This window comes from Pleurodeles waltl, chromosome 5 (assembly GCF_031143425.1).
Source record: "Pleurodeles waltl isolate 20211129_DDA chromosome 5, aPleWal1.hap1.20221129, whole genome shotgun sequence".
NCBI lineage: Eukaryota > Metazoa > Chordata > Amphibia > Caudata > Salamandridae > Pleurodeles > Pleurodeles waltl.
The window spans coordinates 975,762,226-975,788,173 of NC_090444.1; the positions used below are offsets into that span (position 1 = coordinate 975,762,226).

The window sequence follows — 25,948 nt, forward strand, 5'->3', positions numbered from 1 at the left end:
TTTTTTGCCCTCCCCTCTGGCAGCAATTCTTTAAAATTAAAGTCATTTTGAGGTATCGACATTGTACGTGGAGACAGATGTTGAGCTTAGATATACCAGGACATCACTGGTAATCTTGCCAATGCATTTATTTAAGACATCAGAAGTAACAGTGTTGATGCATGTACTTTGGTCTGCCAAAACTTGCCAAAACTGATAATATCACTTACAACACAACCAATAACAGTTTTGTTTACGAAAGCATCAGCGGCATCGCACTTCTCATTTATTGATTTATGTTGGCGCTTGAGATAATGCTGCTATCTCCTCACACTTCCTGCAGAGCACTGGAATAAGGGGAGATAACGATGGGCAGTTGAGTGGTGGAGCATCCAGTTATTAGTAGAGGGGAGACTTGGATTGAAGTCATTATGGCAACGCTGAAGTTCACGGCCAAGGCATTTCCAACATCGGGCCCCTATTCCTCCTACGCTTTGCAGCTTCGCTACAGCACGTGCCTCTGTCAGCCCAAACCCCAACCTCTTCATGTAATTCAGTTGATGTTGGAGCTGTGCGACTCTTAAAATAGTTGAGGGGCCCACAGCTTCCAATGAGAGCCCGTCTGCCATTGCCAGAATGACACAGGAGGAGCTGTTGGTTGTTCAGGCCCTCCTCCTTCCTCAATTTTTAGCCTCCTTGCCCGTCAAACCAGCAATCTCAGTTCAATAGTTTAATTGATGGCTGACTTCAATCCATGACAGCATCCGAACGGAGCAGTCAAAACTCCCATCTGTGCCAGAAGCCAGCTGGATGACGCCAGAGCTCCAATTACCCGTAACAATAAAAGATACAAAACATTCGGAAATCTATCACCAAAGGCAAGCACAGACTAAGCAAGGTATTATCAAAGTTTTAAATGTACTGTGGCCCAGAACAAGAGTTTTTTTTTATTCTAATGTATTTCTAGATGTGAGATGACTGGGGGAGGGTCCTGGATTGTTTTGAGTGCTGAAGATATGGTTCTGTGTTGTAGCATGCACAGCAAATGATAGAGGGGAGAGATGAAAGACCGTGTGATTTACTTAAATAGTGGGTATGCCATGCAGCCTAGATCCTTCCCTGAAGGATGCATGTGGACGCTACAGACTCTTCCCTCAGACCTGTAAATTGGCGCTACAGGGGCCAGTCAAATCTGTCAACTATCATTTTTGATTCTCTTGACTGCTAAGAACTAAATTCCCCTATCACACTGGCGGCCATACTAGATGGATTAAGCGGAATGCGTCCATCTAACTGTAATGAACGGTAAGGCGCCAAGCGTCGGCCATCTTACCATTGAAATGGATGTCTGTCACTAGAAGTGCGCTGCCTGTGTAAGATGTACGTTCGTAGTATCTCAAGTTAACGTATTAACCCCAGGGTGAAGACATGTGTGTATCCCTTCTGTTGTCACGCCGCGGCAATCTCGACTGCTCTGCGGACATGGACTTGAAAAGGCAGTGCTGAACAGGGCCGCCGTATTCTCCTGCAGCATTGAGTTCCAGTACACTGTACCCACCACGGGACTGCGGTGTTGGATTGCAGTGAAGCTATCCGAAAGCCTGCTCAGCTGTCAAAATACTTTAGATTTACCGTTTGCGCATTTTATGTGATGTAAACGGAGACTCCCAGTCTGTCCTCCGCGACCAGGACTTTGTTTAAGCGGCTGCAACGCCTGGCGTCCATTGGAGGAAAGTTAATAACGTCTCCGTAACATTGCAGGAGACACGTGAACGTAGTCTTTCTTCCGTTTTCCACAAGAGCCCGGAATCTCAGCTCTTTGTTTGTCCTTTCCCGTTAATTTCCGTCGCGGGGTTAGAAAGTAATCTAAACACAAGCCTCCCCCGAGGAACATAGTGAAAAAAATGATTGTGTATTTTGGAGAGAGGAAAATTCCATGCCAAATCCTCTTTCACCCGTAGGCCGCGAGCTGCTTTAGTCGCAAAACTTACCAGACTTCCACATTCCTTATTCTGCACAGAAAGGTGTTTTTTTTAACGCCATCTTTGTCAGATCACGTGTTGAAGGATAGCCCAAAAATGCATTGGCGGTTTCTTCCGCAACACTGCCCACACGGTTATTTTGGAAATTTATGAAAAACAGAATCTGTATTTGTACCTTTAAAACAAGTATTTTGTTCTCTTACTAGGCAAATCCATTTAAAGCAAATGGGAAGCCGTAGAACATCACACATGTAACGTAAGGTTGTGCTTCACAATTCTCTAGTCCCTCCTCTTACAGATCCTCACTTACTCCCAGTAAGTGAGGTAATCTCCAGTTAGGGTCGTCTGATTTCGAGTCCCACTGGAATCCAATTTGGGTACAAATGGGAGTTTACACCTGATACGGGATGCGAGTTTTCTCTAGACACATTTCATCTGGAAAACCTTGGCGAAGTGTGTCAGATTTTTAAAAAAAAATGGTTTGAAAGATGCAAAACGTTACATGTTATGCCGCATTGTGATGTGTGAAGCCAAGAAAGGTGTGGTAACGTGCACTGTTCCAATGCTGTATCTGCAACAATAGTATTTACAGGGTGCTTTGTTGCTGCTCAAAATAACACATTACTTAAAACTAAGCCTTTAGCATCTGGAACAGAAACTGGTTCAGAAACTGGTTTTCACTCGTTTTGTAAACAATGTGTTGATTGGAACCTGCTTTTTCACGTGCCCAAGGTTTTGAGAATTTCCTTCCGTGTTACACAATCTTTTGATTTTTCTCACTGTACTTTTCCTTCCAGTTCATCTAAGTCACTTTAATGCACTGTCCTGATGGCCTCAAACGTGTTGCATCGTCACATCGAGTTTATCCTGCCATCTGAGCATAGCAGTCTTTGTACTGTGGGACTGATATTGATGTTGCCCCCCCCCCATGTGCAGTGGCACAGATATGATTGTACGCAAACATCATATTTCTCCCTGGGTGTTTTTCAGTCAACCAAGTTCCTAGGCACTCCTGTGGCATGGGGATTGCACTAGAGATCCAAAGTAGCTTCCTCCTGTGGGTGCCAACTTGTTGATTGAATTTTGGCCTGCCATGTCCTGCTCAAGAGTCTTCCGCCCCGTTGGATACGTCCCACACTATCATCATGCAAAAGAGTGAGAGGGAGGAGGCTGCTGAGAGGAGGCCTGTACCACAAGAAATTAGAAGACTCAGACTTCTTACAGGTTTCGACCAAAGTCCGGTCATTAATCAATTGCCCACAGCAGTTTGTGCTGTTAATTTTTTAAGACAGCATTCTCAGACTTAGGAGTACATGACCATACTTACCTCTCCCCTTCACCTGACTCTCTTGGTTGAAATTAATGCCTTAAAGATGGCCTTCCTCCTTCACCCCTTCTTCAGGACCCGTGGTGCGTTACAATCAGACCTCTTTAGTACATTTTTTCATACTGGGTGTCCCTCTGTCAGTGAAGGTTGAATCCATTCTAGTTGTGTTGCAGTTCTCTGACGATTCATAGTAGAATTCAGAGCATTGAGACAGGTCCAGAGACACAGGCTCTAGTTGGAGCAGTTAGCAGCTATGCCACCTTTTTTGTTCCCTCCTAGCGTCAATTTTTCTCTTGGATCTCTTGAGTTCTGTGAAAAGGGGGAATGTGCAGTAGCAGATTCTTCAGGTTCAGGCCCTCCTCATACGTATCAGGCACCAGTATTACGGTTTGCACTGACTGCCTTATTTGAGTAAAGCATTTTAGGAGTTTCTACTACCATTGCTTTCAGCATCAACCTTGTTTTTGATGCTCTCCGCACTGACCCAAAGCCCAGTCTTTTGGCTGGATGTTTGTAGAGGATGATTCATCTCCTCAGCCACGTTCTCACCAGAGACCATGGTTGGCTGGTCATAATAGTTTCTGGGACACTGATGATCGATGTACTGATGGCCACAAGGATTCATACGACCCTTAGACAATTACTGTCCTAGAACAGGCACTTGATGGGCTATCTAATCATGTGCTGAAAGCTACCATGGTACACCATTAAACCAGCCCTGCCTTATAAGGCACAGCCCTTAAATAGGAAGAGCGATTGAGGGAAAAGCCTCTCTCTTAGTTAGTAGTGTGTAAGTCTTTGGACAAAAATTATAGACCTCACAAGGATAATACCATATTTGACTCTATGTCCTCCATCTCCTGCTTGAGCTGGAGGGTCCATGGAGACATGGCAACCTCCTTAAATGGCAAAGCGTTTCCCTCCTATATGGACAATGCGGGATGCAAACAAAAGCCAGTTCAGTAATGGCAAGCTGTGGTATATAACTTTGATATGGTTTTCAATATTATGCCTCTTTCCTTCATCTGTACATAGAATAGAAGTATATCTTTAGACAACTCAACACTGAAATTCTGCAGCTTTTAGCCTAGAAACAGAAGGCCTGGTGGAAACATGGAGAATCTTCCCGGCTTGAGCTTTCTAGGAACTCTGATGACAGAGTTTGAATGCTTCAGGAATAAGAGGATGCCCAGGATATAATTATGGCACCTTTCTTTAGGAATAATTAATTTGATCCTGCAATGGAAGAGGTGCTATAGTAAGGGAAGAGAGTAAGTAGCTGCCACATGACTGAGTTTCATTCAGTCGGTACAGATCAGACCACCTTCCAGTTAGGCAGGGCTTCCCCGTCTTTCAAGGCTAGGGCCGCTTTTCAAGCCAAGCTCTTGACAGTCCCTCATCGCCTTTAATCTCAATATGGGGGATATGTTTCAAAGGAACGTTTAAAACTACTGAGGCTAAAAAGTCATAGTGGCTTCCCAGGTAGTTAAGTCACTAGCTACTACTCATTGCTGATGATGCAGACATTCAAAGAGAGGGTGATGTGGCATGTATAATGACTATCGTTTAAGCCATGACGCAAATGTTGCAGTTTCTCCTCGCTGAACCCTGAGATGATTGTCTGGGCATGCCTGAATATAGATTTTTGCAACACAGCATGGCAAAGGCCCAATATTACTAGGAGGGACGCTCGTCCTGAACTGGTCAGAAAAAGTTTCTGTGTCCATTCCTGCTCTCTTTCTCCCAGGAGCCCCTCAAAGACATTCATGATAGCCCAGTGTGTTCATTTATCCTGCTGGTCTTAGCCTTTCCCTGCCTTAGACAGTTTTCCCTTATTTTCTTAAGAATGGTGTCATTTTGAGGCATAACTGGCTGACCATAATTGAACTGAGAATCCTCCATTCCCCCCTCCCATTGCTCATTTGAGTGACTAGCTCCTTGGGGTCTAGACTTCACTCACTGTGGCTCCTCTAGATGTTCTGGGGAAAAATCCAGCACAAGGACCAGAGGTTGTGGCTTTGGTATTGGGCTTTACACAGAAGCTTTAAACCCCTTTCCTGTTAATTTGGTCATCAAACGCCATTTGATTGGCTTCTTAAATATGTTCTGCCGGCCCCTGTTGATTGCTCTTCTGTGAACTGGGACACTGACATACTTTAATCATCTTTCACACGCAGTCCTTAAGACTTTATCTTTCTGTTACATGAAAGTTATGTTTGCAAGTACAGGGTCCTTCTGAAACATACCTTGTTTTACATCAACTATAGGATGTGTGCTTAGTACAAACCTACCCATCATGAAAAGGTGCTGAATTTACTCTAAAAAATTGAGATTTATCTTTCTGTTCCCAAACAGCTCATTGGCTGAGGAGATGCTGCTCAGCATTACTTTAGGTGCATTTTTTGAGTCCACCTCATCTAGCCAGAATGAGCGATTTATAATCTGGGCATCAGTTCTTCGTGGCCCAAGGTGACCGAGATGCAGACAAGTCTGCTTTGAAGGCCACTGTTGCCATATCACCACCCGCATCCCCCATATTTATCTGTTATTTTCTATAGGGTCAGTGTCTTTCATCAGATTGTCTTGATGGACACCACCCAGGTATTCTCCTGTTACCTTCCCGTTGAAGAGGTCTGCAATGCACCTACATTAGCCACTATGCAAGCTTTGCGTTCTGAATGCCTTTTCTGGAATTAATGCACAATTCAGCTGTAGAAAGCTGTTTTTTTTTTCTTTTGCTGTTGAATCTACCCATGGGTTGGAAGTATTAGCGACGCAGGAGACAGAAAGAGCATAGGCTTTTGCCCCAGAATCGTAGGGCCCAACATCATCTTGATTATACTTCGTTCATCATTCAGATCCTTCACAACAGAATACGTCTCCGAGAAGGCAAAGTGGAGAGAAAGCACACCAGTGCAAGGGACAGAAGTGCAGCTGGACTGGTGTTGGCCGCATAAAACCCTAAAACTTTAGATTTCAGAAGCAGTTTCTGGTCCCAAACTGAAAGACCTGCTAAGCAACAGATTTTGCATAGAGAAACCCTATGGCCTTAAAGCGATTGAGTCACCAAGAAAATAACGAATACTTCTGTCTCGGCTCTCGTCTCTGTTTCTACCTTAGTTCTTCTTTTTCTGTTCCCACATCTGTTTACGATCCTGACAAGTCGATTGTGTTTTTCTCATCCATTTGACTTCCGTTTCTGCCTCCGGAAATATTTTAAGAAAGTGTCACTCCGGGAGCGTATCCCTCAATTTCACTTTCGTTTAATTAGAAAATTATATTTTCACCGTCCCTCTTAAGAACATAGACCCGCTTTCAGTTCTGTCAAACAGAAAACACATTTAAATATAAAATAGGCTATTGCAACTTTGCAGTATGGCGACCTTTCCATTTATTGTTCTGAGTTTACGTTCCCATCCTTGCTTTTATGTCTCCTGACCTTCTTGCCTCCTTTTTGACTTGGCTCCTGCCGCCATGATATGTTTTTTTTTTTACCTCTGTGCTAACAGTGCACACAGGTTAAAGGGCCCTTGAGCAGTGTCTGAGGCTTTGTGGTGAAACAATGGTTACCGCCATGGTGGAAACTGTCTTGAGTATTTGGAAGAGTGTACCTTTGTTTATATTATTGAGTATTGTGCCTACATTATAATGGAATGTAGACACATCATTGCACCTGGTTACTAGAGTGCCCCGTGTGGACCTGTATTTAGAATGAAGTGGGACTTTTTTGTTTGTGACGATGTTTATGCTTCGAGTCATGCTTGCGCCCCATTTACTTCCTTTTTACAACCCTGACAGCCAGTTTTCTCATTATTCCGGATAGGTTGTATCCATTTCCTTCCAACATAGATGCCCCCCCCCCCCCTCCATTTAAACGGGAGACCACCAGTTTGAAGGCTAATCGCCCACCTTCCAATTCCTGCATGCAGAACCCCGATTAGGAGTTTTGTAAAACTGCACGTTTTAATCTCCCCCTCCATGAATTACATTTGACATAAAAAGTTACAACTTTGTGTTCTTGGGTGGGGGAAGATTAGAGCATGCGACAGGCCTCCACGTTTATTTTTGGCAGCTTTGCGTAGCACAAACAAAAACATAGTTTAGGACTCTTTTTATTTGCGCTGTGATTAAACGGCCAAGAATACTGCTCGTCTGTCGGCGTACACACCAATAGACCCGATTCAACAGATCGTCTCTGCTTCAGTATAAGTCAGCGGGGGAAATATATTCTGCCCCCCCTCACGTTTTTTAAAATCTCCCACTTGCCTGCTCGAAAATGTTCCGTATGTTCCAGGAACAACATTTATCCTATCGGGGGGCCGCGTCCTATGACAGGTGACTTCCTGTGCTGTCACTGATCACACTAAGTACTTCTTTTTTTTTAATGTCTCTCGTTTCAGTGGCTCACATATGACATTTTTGCAATGTCAATGAACTGATTAGTTTTTTTTGGTTGACTTGATTTATTAGCACAGTATCCTTCCTCTTGGAATAGTGTTTCCAAGGTGCTGCGTGCTAGCTGATAGCAGAGTTTTGAGAACAATTTTCTTTTTCTTTTGGGCATCTGCTCAAATTGTTTGGCACTCAGATTTACGTACCACGGGAATATCAATATTTGCTACTATTGCTGTCCCTTCTATGGAAAACCTACGGTACATGTGATTGCGTAGTGTTTCCATCCCATATATTGTATTTTCATGTTTGCCTACCCTGCCCTATTCTCCAGCTGGCCTATGTAACCATCAGTCATACAGGGGTCTGTGCAACAACGACATTAAATCACATTGAAGCAACCACATCAATGAGCGTTTCGTACTCAATCCCAGTCCCACTCTTTCAGGCAGTAAATCAGAGGTGGGGAGGGAGTGCATACAGGTGAACGTGAACCAGAGGGAAGAACACAGGCCCCGGTGAGGATGAACAAATATGACGTCTGGGAAGAGGGGCACCAGGCTCTTGGTGGGAAAGGGGTAACAATGTGGTGCGTTTTAGGAAAGGGGCGTGTACAAGTGTCTCCTCACTTACACAACGTTGTGCCAAATTAGTTTCGTCCATAATTGTTACGAAACACGCCACAGATACAAGGCATGCAGCAGTGCTGTAACAAAGGTCCCCGCGATGCTGGGGTCCCCGAGCTCTAGGGGACCCCCTCAGCACTGTGCACAGGCAGCAGGCCCCTGACTGGGTCCACGGGGGAGGAAGGCCCCCATGTACTTTGCAGGCCCCCCCCTGAAGTTTCATTACGCCACTGGCATGCAGGACACCTTAGAACATGGGTACTCACAGTCATTTTCAAAGGGGCCAAAAAGTTTGATTGGTAGTGTGCTCGAGGGCCGCACTGATGGCAGCGTGGGGGTGTACAGCGCAGGGGTTACAGCGGGTGTACAGAAGCAAAGCATGTGCATCTAATGGCTGAATTGAATTGTACAATTTGGAACCTGGAATCAATCCTGGCTTCCCCACTTGATCAAATTGTATGATCCTAGGCGATTGTTTTATTTCGCTTGCCCTTCTTTTTCTTCATGATCAAATATGAGGATTTCAAAATACATGACTTCAGGACGTGCACTGTAGAAAGCCTTCTCTTGTGTTTGATTTAATAAACGATTATGTTGTTCATGTATAACAGCCACCCAAAGGCTGCACATAACAACTAAGTTGCTTTTTTGTTCACTATTGGCATTGTGGGGGTAAGCATGACTGTTTTTACAGTCATGATTGAAAATTGTCACTTTAAAAAAATATATACTTTTCAGTGCACTGATATAATCTGATTTACTAAGGTGACACGTTTCTGCATGCTAATGAAATACACTTCTTGAATTTTGAAGAGACTATCATAATCTTACAGGTATTAAGCCAGGTTTCTTTATGAACGAAGTTCCCAAAGTTAAGTGATGCAGAACACCCTAGTTACTTCCTTTAACTGCAATTAACCTTTAAAAAAAATGCCAGCCCATTTATTTAACCTCTTTTTGTTTTCGTGCTGATTGTAGTAAATAGCAGCCCAGTGCTGCTGTTAACCAAGGAGCCGCACATGGGGGGGCGCACATAAAGGTCAGGAGGGCCGCATGCTGGCCCCGGGTCATACTTTGAGTATCACTGCCTTAGAAGGTGCAAGGCCTGGTATTGAGCAACACTGTGCACTTAAGTGGTCACCACTGCTCCGCCATCTCGGCCCTTACTACTCAGTTCTTGACTTAATTCTTCATTGGCTTATCCAGGAGGTGGACATATCATGTCCAAGGTGTGCAGCTCCCCTTGCCTGTGGCTACTTCCTTCAACTCTCCAGGGTGACCCGAGCTTCTGAGGCCTTGGGGAGCTTGCTGCAGTACAAATGGGCCATCGGTGACATATTTATTCTCTCATCACAGAAAAGAACGAAGAGGAGGAGCAAGAAGCCAGGAGAGAACTGAAACGCAGGCTTACAAGAAAGGTAATTGACTCATGTTTGAGTTAAGACGCGTGTTAGATTTCCTGACTGATGAAAGCAGATACCATTTTTATTTTTGGATAGTATTTAGCACCTGCGATTGGAAGGGCCATGGTAGATGCTCATTTGCTTTCAGCGTTTGTTCATTCGGCTGAGCTTCTTTAACTGTCCTCGTCACTGTTTTGTGGAGTCATGTGGTTAAACGGCTCCTTCCTCCTCTCCTGGCTATGGCTAGCTTTAATCCAGACTGGCGGTATTCATTATTTGAAATGTTCGATGCCAGTAAATGAGTAACCTGTGTAACCAGTATTGTCACTGAATGCCACCACAAAAACCCTTGTTTGGTTTGGGATGTTGAGATTATGTATTTGCATAGATTTATTTTTGATTGGGTGATGTTTCTAAATTATGAAACTGTCATTGAAAGAGTCTGATCTGTACAAGAGATTCGCAGTGTGCTCGCAACCTGCCAATTTGCTGAAACTCTCTCATACACAACCGCCCCATCCTCCAGACGAGCGAGAGTCATACTCTACCAGAACATACCTGTTTAAGCAAACAGAGGCCATCAAGGCATGAATGTCAGCTACACAGAAGTTAGACATGAGAAGCAAGGAAACAAGGAAGGCAAGACACAGCTCTCACAGCAAGTCAGACTTTAAATATACGAACTCCACGAGTCCTCAGTCCAGTGATATTCTGCATGAGAGATTCATTTCACAGGCTTACGATCTCCTCCAAATCCACGTGTGAAGGCAGTCTATGAAATATGCAGAACCCTGCTACAGAACTGTTTACTTATTGTTGGAACGTGAACCAGTCGATTGACCATTGTCATTGCATCACAGCAATTGCAGTAGTTTGGAGATTATATTACAAACAGTAGACTCTATAAGGGTGGGTTTAGAAAGGATCCTGCCAGCCCACTGCACATTTTTCTTCCTTCTTTAAAAAGGTATGCAGTGACCCTTTTTATTCAATGGTGTTGTGTGGACAGACAAATTTAAAATGCTCAGTGGTGTCTTTAATGCTTATTTTGGGGGGAAACTCATAGTAGGGTAGATTCAGGACGTAGCAGAATCTTGTATAGTGCGTGAACTAAAACAAGTAGTCGGGACAGAGAAAAGATACGATCCAGTGATAGTGAAGAATAATCTTATGAGGACATGCTGTAGAGGCCAGGGGGGAGGGGGCTGATTCTTTTGTTTGCTACATCAGCTGCAACTTGCGTATGGCTGAGTCCAAACGGGGGTGGCATGGTGGGCAAAAAAAAACCAATGAAATAAACATAGATCTTTGCGCCTGGGGGTGAATGTTTGCATTGTTCAGCATTCCGTCCATCATCTGTTCTTTTTGCTTTTGTCGCCCTAAGTGGGAAGGGTATGCCCAGACGTGGGTCCCTTGCTCACTGCGCCACTGGATTCCAGCAAGCCTGGGTGATGAGGAATGATACCCCAAAACTGGTCCCAGGATGCTTGTTTCCGGTCCAGGGAGAACCGGACCTGACATTTTGGACTGGACTGTTCCCACTGGGTGCAGGGTCAAGACTGATTTGCATATGGCTGGGTCCAAACGGGTAGTGTGGTGGGCAAAAAAACAATGGATTAAACCCAGATCTTTGTGACTGGGGTGACTGTTAGCATTGTTCAGCATTTAGTCCAGCATCTGTTCTTTTTGCTTACATTAGCTGCAGGAGGCATGATTTGTCGTTACACTACCATTTTGAGAAGTTCTTATTTAAGCATCTGTATGCATCTTCTGTGTACTATGTTAACAGGCAACAGCCTCATTCATGAACACTGTGTAGCCTTTTCATAAAAACTGTACCATGGTTTAGTCTAAATGCCAGCCTTTAGTTCTAAAGAACACATGGCCCGCACTGAAAAGATCAAAGCCACCCATCATGGCTGTCTATTGCCCTCTTCCAGTAGCACTGAGGAAGTCTCCACACTCACCTCTTCATTCAAATCTATGAACAGTGCCTTTGACACCTATCTTTAGTTATATTTTGGTACCTTGACCAGTTTTCTGCTTTTCATTCTGATAGGTACACCACAGTACCATTCGTTTACTGTCAGAAACTGGAGTACACAGTACAGCAATCCATTTCACACAAGGAAGAGTTATTTAGGGGCACAAACTAAGTATCTTGTACACATACATTCCTAATACAGATTAACAGGATAAACAGCAGCGAAATGTCACCTTCCTGAGGTGCAGTTGGGATACAGAATGGAGATATATTTTAATTTACATGTTTAGGGTTAGTGGTAGGATTGAGGGTGGTGCAGCCCTGCTAATTTGGTGGCACAGATGATAACCCCAACTTGTTATTCACATTCTTCTTGCACAGATGCTGACCCCATAGTGGTGTTTTTTTTAATTATAAATTACAAGCGATTCTGCTTGTGTTTGTTATGCCAGCAGCATTTTTCACCTGGTGGAAATTCTGCAAACACAACATTTCTTGCATTAGAGTAATTTTGAAAAGCTATGAATGTCTTCCATTTCCTGAAATACTTCTTTGATTTCTTTGTAAACGCCTAAAAAGTTATACATCTGCTCTTCGGTTAGAAGAAACCTAATTGAACAGATTTCCAACGTTTGAACGTGGCTCTTTGTAAATACAGCCCACAGCACATCTTTCTTTTTTCGTCACTGATCGACTTCATGTGTTTCCCTTCCAACTGCTCACAGCTCAGTCTGAGACCGTCTGTGGCAGAATTGCAGGCCAGAAGAATCTTAAGGTTCAATGAATATGTGGAGGTGACAGATTCCCTGGATTATGACCGTCGTGCAGACAAGCCCTGGGCAAGACTGACTCCAGCAGATAAGGCAAGGACCTATGTCGAGATTTAACATTTTGTGCTGTCTTTTAATTTTGTATTTCCTTTCTAACCAGGAATGCACTATGATTCCTAAAACGTTTGGCTGTCTTTGTTATTAAATTGGTCTAATTGTTTCTTTAAAGAGCATGCTAATTTAGGTTTTTCCAATTGTATGCTGTAATTTGTAGCGAATTTAAAAATAATCACAGTCTTCTGGGCTCACTTTTTGTCCTCTATCAAGGATATGCAACTGACACATTGGTGTCTGGCAGTGTAGTAAGTGGGTTAAACATATTGCCCTGTAAAATATGTTATTGCTCGTCTTCACTTGATAAGCCTTCCACGTCACCATAGCCCACCTGCACACAAATGATACAACTATACCTCAAGTTGATATCCTCACCGGATTATTTCATTTCCGTCCTGCTACATATTGATAGCAGAGCCATTCCACAGTACTCCGCACCACTGCAAACTTCTTTGGCTGCCTGCTTGAAACATAAAGGCCCCACAGAAGCCAATCAGAAATAAACTCGATGTCCAGTACACAACTGGTGTGGGACGCGATGAAGAAGTGCTCTTCATGTCCCATAATAGATAATCCAGAACAATTGTTAGAACTTTATCCCATTAACCAACACGCCAATGAAGAAGATAAAGAGTCCGGTTGTGGGGGTGACCACAATTGGTGAGTTATTTCCTGAAGGACATTTCTTTGACAACTGAAGGACATTTCCATGAATACTGCCATTGCAGCTAGGATTGCTAACTCCACTATGGAGAAGTTCACATAGCATGGATTTAGGACATTATGTAAATCTAATTACCCTTCACTCCCTCTGTAACCAAATCCTTGTAAGACATTATCCCCACTTCTGACACATTCATCTAATGGGCGTATAGTCACTAGACTATACACTACAACTCAGGCAGAAGCCCTGGTAAGACAACCTAAAACCAAGGCAAGGTGGGAATCTGATCTGGGGCATACTTTGTCTGACTAAGGCTGTACTGCTGTGGCTAGATTAGAATGCTATACCTAAATGGCAGACTAAGACTACTTTGCTACAGGTTTTTCTACCAGACATATAGGACACCCCTTAGATCAGCTAATTTAACTTACAAACTTAAACCAGTTGTGCACGCTGTCTGCACCCAGAATGTCGACTACCTACAGCTTGCTTAGACATGCCCCAAGATCGCAGAATATTGAACTAAAGTGTTGGATTTTGCTTCTGTTATGATTGCAACTGAATTAATGCCATCTCCTAACTCAGCTTAGCTGAGTTATACACCCCAGTTATCAACATCAGGCTGCACGTTTACATCTGTGGTCCTTCTACCAGCCAAAAGAAGGGTGCTGTGTGTCTGGGGGAGATATAGAGTTCCCATGATTAAAGCTTGGTCATCTGACCTTATATACTGCAACACAAACAGACATAGGTCTCTACATTACCACCCCCCCCCCCAAATAGCAGACCAAAAGACGTATGGTACCATTACAGGCCCACCTTATCACTGCTGACGCTCACTTGTGAGGACATTATATTGGTTTGGCCATACGTACAGAGGGAGGTAAATGTTGGAACACGTTAGTGTGATAACTGAGGGAAGAGTAAACAGATTCTAAGTGAACATCATTAACTGAATGAGTAGATCGCCCAGGTCTAGCCTGCATCCTTATATAATCCTAGTCACTGATTGTTAGAAGTTCTGCAGGGGTGAAGCGCGCTCGCAGCCACGAAGTGGGCAATCATTTCAGTGTGGCTCGTTTCGGATAGACAAGTGCATATAGATGAATTATTCATTCTCATTGTCTGGTTATCTTGAGGTTCGGTTGAAAATGATTAATAAATACATCAGAAAAAGAACACAAAGGTCCATTGAGCTCCACATTATAACATTATTTTGAGAAGAGTACCTCATGTCCTGCGGCCTTGCCGAGCTCCCTCGCTGCCTCTCCTCCCTGACAAATATTAAACTCTCCTCCTGCCATTCTGCTGTGCACCCCCGTCCTATCCCTCAGACCTTGGGAGACATCTGGAGGCGCCTGTGACTCCCCCGCCTCCCTGAGTCCATGAAGGCCCAGGAAAGGCAGGCGGAGGAAGGAGGGTGGTGGTCTGTCATCTACAGTTCACTGCCACCCCCATGCTCTGGAGACCCAGTGAGGGTGTGCCGGGTCACCTGCGCGCCGTCCACTTGCTTAGAGTCTCTGAAGACTGAAGAAAAGGGGGCGGGGGGCTGCTGGCACAGCTATTTCATTGAATTGCGTCAGTGTAGGTTTCACTGCTGTGACATACAAGAAATTAATAAATGGGCATTAGATTTGGTATTCTGGCAGAAGACTTTCTATAGAAGTCCTAAACAATGGAGGAGTGTCCCCACCCGTCCCAGTGACCTTCGTGCTGTCGTGCAGGAAATAGTTTTATCCAGAATATATGGATTTCCGATGATCCCAAACGTAAGTATCCCGGAACTGACACCCTTTAAAGCAGTACAGCATGCTGCTTGACATCCGAACACAACTCCAGGCTTGTGTTCACACATTCGGCTTCCAGCCTAAGTACAATCTGTTTCTCAAGACAGTTTGCTTGAGTTGTAGTACGAGTCAGCGCAGCACCCTCCGTGATTAGGCAGAAAATGTGCACTTTGCGTGCTGCAAGAACGTACTTTGTCGAAACCCAAAAAGTCAGGTAGGACCAAACGTTCGAACAATTGTTCTCCGTTTATGCCCCAAGCAATGTGAAATTCATTGGCTCTTCTTAGTGCCTGGCCTCACACGTTTGGTGAAAACGTTCAAACTTTTTGTCCTTGGAGATAATCTCACAAATACCGTCTGCAATCTCCTCTACACAGATCTACTCATTGCAATAGATATATTTCACTAAAGAGTGCTAAGGAACATACATGGCACGAACACTGGGCTGAACCATCTTTTAACTGGAGCTGTGCATGGTGTGGTGCTAGCAACTTTATGTGTTTGCCCACTAGTTGGAACCTTTCCAAATAATCCTTTAGTGGAACATGCCTAGTGTTTTCTTTCGAGGTGATGACGTTATTCCAGGTAATAAAAAAACGGAAGAGATTACAGTAGGTGTGATGGTTGTTTAGTCAATGATCACTTTAGGAGTAATTCCTCATGGCTCCAGATTCCTCATTTTAAAGAATCCGCAGGCAAATACTACCTGTTGTTTAAGATAACAAAATAGTGTCATGTCAGCAGTGAATTTGTCATCTATGGCAAGAAATAATTTGGTAGAATTCATTATTTTAGGGAGACTTTGGCACTTGTGCTGTCAGGATTCTCATGAATACGTGTCTTTTCATCCAAGGGAGACTATCACTGCCACTGGTGAAGCAATGATTACACCAGTTTAGATCAATATTGTTGAAACCTTGAAGCAGTAAAAGCTAGAGTCAGTCACTGCAAAAAAGAAAGGATACCCGTGTAGCAGAGTATATATTGATAATGTTCCAAAGGGGTGGTAGAAAGTGCAGACATGTACCTAGAAAATATGTTTTAGTTGGGTCTGTTTGAGCTCCACCCCTCCCTCCACCATACCTGTGAGCCCATCTCGGCATTAGAAAGCATGAGTCAGGGTCACCTTCAGGGGAATCCACCAAGTCATAGGGTAGGCCCTGATCTGATGGAAAGTATGTGGATGAATGGACAACGCCCAAAATCGTAGACCGGGATTCCCGAGCTGGACTACCAATGCTCATGCATAGTCCTTGAGTAGAAGCACCAGGGGCATGACAGAGGTACCCCTCCATTAAGCGCACTCATAGCTTTCCACAACGGAGTAGCATCCCACGTGCTGCAATCAGGGTTTGCCACGAAGGCTGATGGGCAGGCCTGGAATTCATTGTTTGGCTTGAGTTGGTGTTATAACTGATGCATTTCATGCTCTTCAACATCTCTTCCTTAAAAAGAAGGGTGAGTCATGGTGGTAATGTTGGCAACAAGAAAAGGGTGTAGGGTGTACTTTTGCGTTTTTTAGGTGATCAGGATGCCTCCCTTTAGATATTGTGAAAACAAAATCCCTGCTGTAAGGACACAGATCCCTTAGGAAGCCATATTTGAACAGTTGGTGTGTAATAGTTTTCGAGTCAGATGAAGAAGTACGATCAAGACAAAAAAATCATTGCAGGTTGGAAAGCGATAAACAGCCATTGAGGAAAGAGAGGGCAATGGCACCGGAGATTTAGAGACAGCCTAAGGCCAAATTGTATAACTTTTTTTTTTTAAGAAGTACAGATTGCTCTACCCCAGCTGCTCATGGTACTGAACACAAGTACAAGTAGAAGGTAGAAGTAAACTATTAAGCTACAGTTTCACTGTGGCAAAAACTCCATAGTCCAATTAAAAGCAGCCGAACTATGCTCTTGAAGATTCTCAGCAAGACCTTTTCCTCTATGGTTGTGTTACGTACATTTTAAATCCTCGACCTTCACTGAGACATTATGGAAAGGGCACTCGGTTTGGGAAGAGCTAGTTATGAGAATGATGAATCCAAAACTGAGCCGAATAATCAACATTTTCTGCATATTGACGTCATATTTACAAGTCGAGAGCTCATGGTATGTAAGTATCCATTTATTTAAAAGTTTATCTCATACCATAGTTGCAGTATGAGAAGTTATTTGCTCTGCAGTAATGAGTTTATCGATGGGCCTAATGGCCAGGGCTGACGACTTTGGAACAGGAGAACCAAGTGTGGGTCCTGGTGTCGGCTCAACATCCTGTAAAAAGTCTGACTGTGTGTTTTGCGATCTGGTGCTCTTGCAAAGTAGTCCAATGCCTGGGGGCCAAGTTAGCGCTATTTAAATTGCAAAAAATAAAATAAAACTCGATACTCAAAAAGGTGGATAATAATGGACCACTGGTGACACTTGCCATTTCACTGATGCACTCTGGAGCTCCGGTTTGTGCAAAAAAAGAAACACCAGGAGCCCATCTCTGAGTATCTTAACGCTGCATTACTGGGAGTGCCCTAACCAGTGCTTTCCAATTCTCTTCCTCAGGCCGCCATACGAAAAGAACTCAATGAGTTTAAAAGCACAGAGATGGAAGTACACGAAGAAAGTCGACAGTTTACAAGGTACTGTGCATTGCTTATCTTTTGACCTGAGAGCATCCGAGTAGAAAGCTGCTTAGGTGTTCTGCATACAGATTACTCCGCTCAGCCCGCCCCATTCCAGTGTTCCCCTTGTTGCGTAAACACTATGTATTTTGTCAAGTGACAAGTTAGAATATGCAGCTCTCAAGATTTTTATAATTAGGGCCTATAATGTACATGTTGTTATCTTATCCGCGGACTGTCTCAAAACTGTCTGTGTCCACGTAAGAATTCGACACAGTACCCTAATAGTAATTTGAACAATATCAAAATCTCCCTTTCACTGCCGCCAATGTACTGTTCTGCTCCAACTTGCAAATTCATCTAATTAAACTTCAAAGATTGTACTTGCACAATTTAGAATACGTTATTATAATGCATTTACACACAAAATCAAGCAGACAAGTTATTCTAATAAGACAAAATTGTGGTGATCTTGTATTAACAAAATCTCACCACACTATTATTGTGTACAACACTGCTGCATAAAATGGTAATCTTGACACAAGTCATGATTCACTTAACAAGGAGGACTGGGAGATTAGACTGGTCCAGTGTACTTACTCCCTATACGTGAACCTATAATAAATGTGTACACTGTTCCAAGGAAAAGAATTAAAGAGGGCGAGGAAGAAAGACTGTAAAGCCGGTGTTGTAGGAGTGCCCTCAAGCATCACAATAGGATGCTAGGCATCATCATCGGGCTAACTCCTCGCCAGACCGGCACTGCAATGTCTGACGGGCCACCACACTGAGGTAGTGGCTCTTCAACCGTAAGATGGTTCTACAGATCAACTTAAATCCGCAGAATGTGCTGACAGAGGAGAAAAAGGAGAGAGAAAAGTAAAATTGGCTATGAGCACCTGATAACTAAATTTAATGTTAATAATGAGGGTCAGGCCAAGGTTAAAAACTGGTAGGAGTATTCAGGGAATAATGTCTCCTATACTCCTAAAAGAAGGGAAGGAGGGAAGAGTCTTCACTCCTAACACTGGGTCGACATGTTTCGCGCCTATTCGGTCAAGGATTGATCCACTGGCGCTTCATCAGGACCGTTTAGTTGTAACTTCTCCTTCATATATCAAAAAAACAAAATAAACCAAAAGATAAGTAAAGAGCGTAAATGCTGGGAGGTCACTTACAGTCTATGGACCATTCGTCACAGTCAGTCTAATAGAAAGTCGCCCTGTATAAAGGATAAAACACATATGTAAAACAAAGTGCAATAGGTAGACATTAATTGGTGTCTAAATGGTAAGTAGCAAGTGTGATAGGCATCAGATCCCAAAAAGAAATAAGTGGAGACAAAAATAACAATAACATAGAAGGCTTACCATCCCATGTGAGGATGGGGCATCATAGGGACGCGTAAACCTAGTAACCACGATGAGTTCACTAAATAAAAAGTTGTACAATAAAATCAAATGTGACTGGAACATCTATGGATAATTAAAGTAATGTTAGCACAAGGTTAACACATTCAGATTAATCAAAGTGAGAGAATTCCATGTCTGAAAAAGATAGTCATATCACTATAACAATGTAATGATATATGATCTTATAGTGTTCTCTATACCCAAACTATCAGGTCTGTTAGTATTATACGAGACCGCTTCTCAATCTCTTGCCGAAATAGAGGGAACATCCCAGTTCCTGGGTATATGGGTATGTAGCCCATCATTCATGTTAAGAGGTGGGTGCTGATGGCAAACGGTTAATAGTGAATAGAAGACCAAGTTCTATCTGGTAACAAGTAAAAATTGCGAGATAAGCGCATATTCAGAGCGCCTCTTAGAGTGCTGACCGCTCGTTAGCTGGCAAACTTAGTCTTTAATCAGGCTGTGCACACGCTTACGGCGTGTAGGTCGATCACTTACTTGAACCTTGTGTTGGTCTGCCGTTCGCCTACCCCAGGACGCGTACCCTGAATGACAGGTAAAGCGCGCTCTGGACGCGTTTAAATAGTGTGAGATTAATTAGGGCAATTAGCCCTGAATACGTCGCGTCGTGTTCGGTGTCGGAATAGACATCGACAAAGGACTCACGCGAGGGCTGGTGATGGCGGCGGCCATCTTGGAACAGGAAAACATCATGATAAAAGTATGGGTACATGCTCCCAGTAATGTGTGGGTCAATCTAAATGTCCTCGAGGATTATTAGCTACTAAAATGTATTCCAGAATCCTTATTTGTATTCGTCTGCCAAGGAAGGTAAATTTAGGAGCACAAGGAGTGATCCGAGTGCATGGGATTCAACATAGGGTGTGAAAAAAGAAGCCGTATCCTCTGTCCTCTCAATTAAAATTTAGTGCCCAGAGATTTCACAGATTCGTCAGTTTCTGGGTTTAAGGATCTTTTCCCTAAGATAAGAATGCATCTGTACACCAGATCTCCATCTTTGTGTGCAGCACTGGGAGTGTAATGTCGGTATCGGGGAAACTGCCTGCTAGTGGCCCTTGCCAGCGGTGCAGCAAAATGTTTATCTGTGTGAAAAAACAATCCGGAACCAGATTATTACTTATTTTAAAGGCATTGTTATTAACTGGAGTTGAATGGAACCATTATTATCAAGATATACAGGCTACTTTTTTAGACACAAAGTTAGTAGTTTATATGTGTTTTATAATTATATTATATGATGCTCTCAAAGTTATGAGGCCGGTGCACTTTCAATCAACGAGACACAAAAGAAAGGTCCTGGAAATGAGAGGCAAAAAGACAAAACATGAATTGTCTTAACACCAACTCCTTTGCTGAGTCTGACGTCCCATTTGACCACAAAAATGTTCATTTTAAACTTGAAAACTGTGGATAAAAAAAATCTACTTCCAAGTGTTAAATTCACTCCCCACCAAAAACTGTAAATAAGTTGAGATGAATATAACAATTGACAAATTAGAGAGTACGTGGAAAGGTGCCAGAGTTATCACAACTTAAAGAAGTGGGAATATGAGTGGGAAGTGCAGCACCAGAGCAAGAGTCCATAATGTTTTCGAGATTTTTAAAATAGGGGCTTTACCTGATATAATTTACTAAACTTAGAGGGCTGATAGGTTCTTCTAAATACCAAATGATACATAGACAAACCATTTTAAAAATAAAGTTAATAAAAGCGAAAAAGAGAATTGTTTTGCCATTGGTGTACTACATGTTTATAAACTCAATTTTGTTTTTACTTTTTTTTTTGTTTTTTGTTTTTTGGCAGGTTTCACCGTCCATAGCGTGTTGTAGAATTTTACCCAAGTACTGACCAGCATGGTCTTGAAATCTCATTTCCTAAAGACATGAGGTTGCACTGAATCTTAAACAACAATTTGTGTGTATGTACTGCGTCTTAATCTGTAAGTAAAATGGAATCGGACACTGTTGACCTTACTTGAAGAGGAGATCTTTCGGAATTGAAGGGCAGATGTTGATTTTCCGAATAAAGAGGAGCTAGTTCACCATGATGTTTGTGCTCCCACCCCTGCGCATTAGCACATGGAAGGTTCGTGCTGAATATGAAATGGACGAAGACGCGAGGGTACGGAGCTGGGAATAGACCTTGGAGAGTCAACTAGGCTTGTAGGCCTTGGACACTGGTGATGAAGGTCGTGGCCAACACAAGGAATGCTTCGGAGGCAAAATACCTCTCAAAACAGTTGGCCCAATCGAGGAGAGGCCGCAGCCTCTGGAGGAAGGTTGCTCGATGGAAGCATTTTATGTTTTATGGAGGCATTTAATTTTGTATAACGTAAAACTGCTGACAATCAAGGCGATTAAGTAGTGCAATATATGTGCATCAAACAGCTGTTGTTTATTGCCCGTGACAGAGTACTACTGCTTGTTTGTGGCCTCTATCCGTCAGTAGTATTTGTCGAGTATCCCTGCGTGGTGCCAGTGAACGCAGTGTCAGTACTGGGTGTCGTTGCCTCAACTTTTTGCTTTTAATTCCTAAGCACGAGGTCTCACGTGGGTGGTGAGTGGTCGCCAGAGGCTGCATTATGACTCTTACCAGACTGACTGCGGCATGTCTGCCCAGTGCACTGCAGAGCGAACTGTTACTGTCAAGCAAAGAAGGCTGCGCTTGGAGCAGCGACGGACACCTTGTGACAGTCCGGTGTGTGTCGTAACTGTGACGTGGTCCACGTTTGATTTGGTGACTTCTTTTTCAGGGCATGCAGACCTCAGAGCTAAGACTAACTGCATTGACAATCTGACTTTTATCTCTCTCTAAACATAACAAGGAGGCCAGTGGTCCTGTCCTTCGACCTTTTCCTTAGCTACAGTTCAAGTATTACAAAAGGCCAGTCATTGTTCATTGGCAGTCTGGAAACAATTGCAGAATGTCTCCCATGTTTGATATTCCTGAAACAACAGTAAGTTGTCAGTGAGTGATTGTGGATTCTTGCTTGACTGCATGCGTAGACTTACTGTAAAGGGCGCTGTCGGCCTCCCACAAACACGCAGCGCTGGACAGGTCGACTTATGTCTCCTGGTAAGGAAAAGGAATGGCCTTCTGCTAAAGCACTTATTGTTAAGCACGTATCTAGCTCACGCTCAAGCCGCAGTGCGCGTCGATGCCGCCTGCATTGAGCCTCAGCCTCAGAAGCGCTGTGCACTGTGGAAGGGAAGAGGGTTGATTTTTTCCAGTTCCCAATCTTAGTGTGTCACTATCAGAAAGATCTCAAGGTCTATACAAAGATTTTGTGATTGGAGTTTTATGTACTGTGCTTGCGCATTTTGCTCTTAGAACTCCAAAATATATTTTAAGTTACATTTTCAAGCCTTTCATTACTTGTACAGTTTATAGCTCCTATGAGCATAGAACAAAATTGAAATCACACGCATGAAAGCAGTGAGCCAGCCCTTACAGGCGCTTTGTTTACACTTGTGACGTCACTGTGTGAAGCTGCTATTCTCACTTGCTTTTGTAGGGAGCCAGCAACTGCACCGTAGTCAAAGGGTAATCTTGCTCTCGCCTGGATCCCTTCTCTGTTGCCCTTTCCTGGACGTCTGAGCTTGCAGGACCTGCAAGGTCACTGCACGTCACACGTGCTCGGCCTGGTTTCTGAAACTCGAGAGCTTGTGATGTTAAATGGCCTCTGCATGACCGTGCTTTGCAGCCATTGGGTCGGTGACTTGCAGCACATGTTTGAAAACAAACATTGCAAACCTAACAGATGCTGTGTTCGCGCTGTGCTGTTCTGTGGAATAATAATCATTCCTTCTGAAAACAACCCCCCCCCCCCCCCCTACATCGTTTCCATTTTGTGATGCAATGAAAGGAACCGGTACTTGTCCCACATTTGCAATGCTGATAAAAGTATCAAGAAGGGGATGGGGTGGATTTCACCGTTCAGTTAAACATTCCCTTCGTTTGAAAATACTTCACAGGGAATTTGAAAACTTTTTGTTTCAAGAGAATCCCCTCACCAATCTCAACCTGTTCTATTTACGTGAATTCTAGAAGCCTGTACCAGTGGTGGTAGCTTTTACTGGAGCATGGAAGTGGAAAGGAGTGGAGGGGGTGAATGCCAGTGGGCATGTCCCCAAGGCGTGCTTTACCCCGGCAAGCGTTGTTCTGATTGAAAATACATCCCAGCAACTGGGCCACAATGCTCTTGTTAATAAAACATGGCGGCTGAGGTCAGAGTAATACGGAGTAATACAGAGTTACACGGTAAAAAGGTCAAGTTGGCGCAGAGATGCATGAACGTTTCTGCAGCTGCTCACAAGTTAGTAAGTTATCGTTCTTCCGTGCTGATTGTTCCGGGTGCGAATACAAGCATTAGTAAGCGTTAAGAAATCAGCTCATGTTTAAAAAAAAAAAAAAAAATTCAACTTCCTCCACAGACGTTACAGTGGTCCTAAGTGCAGCATAGCAAGGTTAGCATCTTAAAGATACTTCAAAATCTGTACACATTAAGAGAGGCTGTCAAGGGATGTATTCTGCCGAGGTGTGTCCCTCTGTATCCACATGTCCACTGCAGGCTGTTCCTCTGTTGATAGAACCGCTTCCACATGATCAGGACATGTGATTTGTCGTCCATATCTTCCCAGTGATGTACATGCAGACAGTGGTGAATCAGTGTCTGCACCAAGTTGACCAAAACATTGGATTGATCCAGTGACCTGAAACAAATGTCCTACTAGTGTTATTGGGGCGCAATAACTACAGGGTTTCCACCACACACAAAGGTCTCCTCATACTGTGCCAAGCTCCACTGTCACCGCAGAAATTAGTGTAAAAAATCTTTTGCGCGAGGGTTTTGAAGAACTGCACAGGCTCTACTTGAAAGGGCTCCAGTGTAATGTCAACGCATGCTCACTCCGACTGTTGTCATGTCCTGTCGGCCTTTTGCAATTCCCCAGACCCGCCAACACACAGGGGGGTGGATCACACGGTGGGAGATACCATGAGCTGGAAACCCTAGTTTAATGTGTGTTTCCAGCTCACGTTTGGAGCTTGGGCCCTAATTCTGTTCATAGGGGGGTTTGCAAACTACCCACGACATCAGCAACAGCTTCAGAAGCTTTTGTTTTGGGGTGCGAGCGCCGCCCCCTCTGCATGACCTCCGCCCTCTCATGCCACATTGAACCAAGGGCCTTGCTCTTTCGCAGCTTTAAGCTCCCACCTCCTCTCACACAGTGACATTTATCTGAAATTTTCTAATGTGTTAATGCTCTCTAATAATTGTACATTTATATAAGCATATGGATTATATACTGTTCTCGCCAGGACCTACCTTAAGAGGACAAACATGGATTTAAAAATGCTGGCAATTAGTGAATTGCAAGCATTACTCTATGCTTGGCTTGGAACATGGTAGATAAAAGTGGATTTAAAGGTTGAAGGATTGAAATAATGACAGAAAGAGATGGGGATTTTAACAGGCTGATCAGGTGAACCGGAAGTAAAGCCTGCACCAATGTCTGTGGTCTGGTATCAGTTTGCACATTAATTAAATACACAATTCCATTTAACAATTCAGCGGTGCCATATAAGTACGGGTTTGCATTTCCCCCAAGTATATTCTGGACCTAGAGTTTTCAGCTGTATATTAAACACGTCTAAAACGTTCAGGAGAACAGTGTTGTGTAAATTTGCCTTGTGGACTGAAATGTTGGAAGAGCTGCTTAGTTCGCTTTGCACAGTCTTAAAAGTGGGCACAGGGTTTAGGAAGGAAATGCTGTGTCCTATTTCTTGTGAGGATATTATGGTAAAATAATGCTTTTGCCACACAGTGTGCAACACTCAGGCTGTTTCAGGGCGTAGGGCATAGCACTTCGTTTCCTACTAGATACTGGGGAGGGAGCCAGGTTTGGGCAATGTATTCTACTCGCAGTGTTGTAGATGCGCTTCTCTGCCTTACCATTGCACCGGTCGTTTGCTGATCTTCTGGCGCCCTCCTGTGGTGGGCATTGTTTTATAGCTAAAGATAGCTGAATACGCCTCTACACGTTGGGGTAAAGGCGGGTGTAAACAGGGTGAACTTATTTATGGTCTGTGTTTTAAACATATGTAGAAGTGCATTAAAAAGAAGTATGATAAAAAGCTACCTAATTTCCGACATCTGGAAAAATGAATAGCTGTAAACACAGAAAAGTCTTTGATGGTCGGACAGCCTAAGAGATTAGTTTGTGCCATTGTCACGCCTTGTTCGTTCTCTGCCACAAAATATATAAAACCCTTCTGGTGAAGAGAAGGAAAAGCCGTGGCGGGATGTGACAAGGAGGGCCGAGCAGCAAAGAATAAGTAGTGGAAAGGCACGCTCAAGTTGGGGTTTTAACAGGGTAGTACATGTTGTTCTTAAGCCTCTGGCAGAAGGGTAAGAGCTTACAGACCCTCCCCGTCAATCTTTGCTAAGGGGCGAACATTCTGGTGTGTGAATACAGGTTTAAAGTTGTACAGTACTCTCTCTCTCTCTCTAAAGGTGCAGATTTCTTCAGTTAGATGCCTGAGAGTGCCTCGTAGACAAGCACAGAAGGTATTTCAGAAGAGCACGTGGCTTCTCGCAGGGGAGGGCACGCCATGTGAAGCAGCGCCTTTGAACCAGCTGCTCATTTGTCAAGTTACACGTCATCGATAAAGGGACATGCCGCTCAAGTTCAGCAGTCCTTGCAGTGGCCAATTGCTGCTTTATGTAACTAGTGTCTGATTATAAGACCTAATGGCCCTTTCGCTAGAGGGCACTTCGAGGATTATAGGAGTTTATTTTGCCACAGTTGTCTATGGTCATATATTACGTTTTCAAAAAAAGACCTAACACTAAAAATAGGAGTCTGCCCCAGTAGAGT

At 43.6% G+C, this 25,948-nt stretch overlaps 1 protein-coding gene across 5 annotated transcripts in view; it reads left to right on the forward strand.

Moving 5' to 3' along the window:
* PHACTR2 (phosphatase and actin regulator 2) overlaps positions 1-24,730 on the forward strand; it is a 786,224-nt gene extending 761,494 nt beyond the window's left edge. For 3 of the 5 annotated variants that reach the window (XM_069235126.1, XM_069235127.1, XM_069235128.1), the window contains 4 exons: positions 9,663-9,724; positions 12,419-12,556; positions 17,575-17,651; positions 20,874-23,469. In XM_069235126.1, the coding sequence (XP_069091227.1) occupies positions 9,663-9,724; positions 12,419-12,556; positions 17,575-17,651; positions 20,874-20,889 (293 nt within the window). In that variant the 3' untranslated portion in view covers positions 20,890-23,469. Of the gene's footprint in view, positions 1-9,662; positions 9,725-12,418; positions 12,557-17,574; positions 17,652-20,873 lie in introns of all 5 variants that reach the window. The other 2 variants (XM_069235123.1, XM_069235125.1) reach the window with 1 other exon arrangement.
* The last annotated feature ends 1,218 nt before the right edge of the window (positions 24,731-25,948 follow it).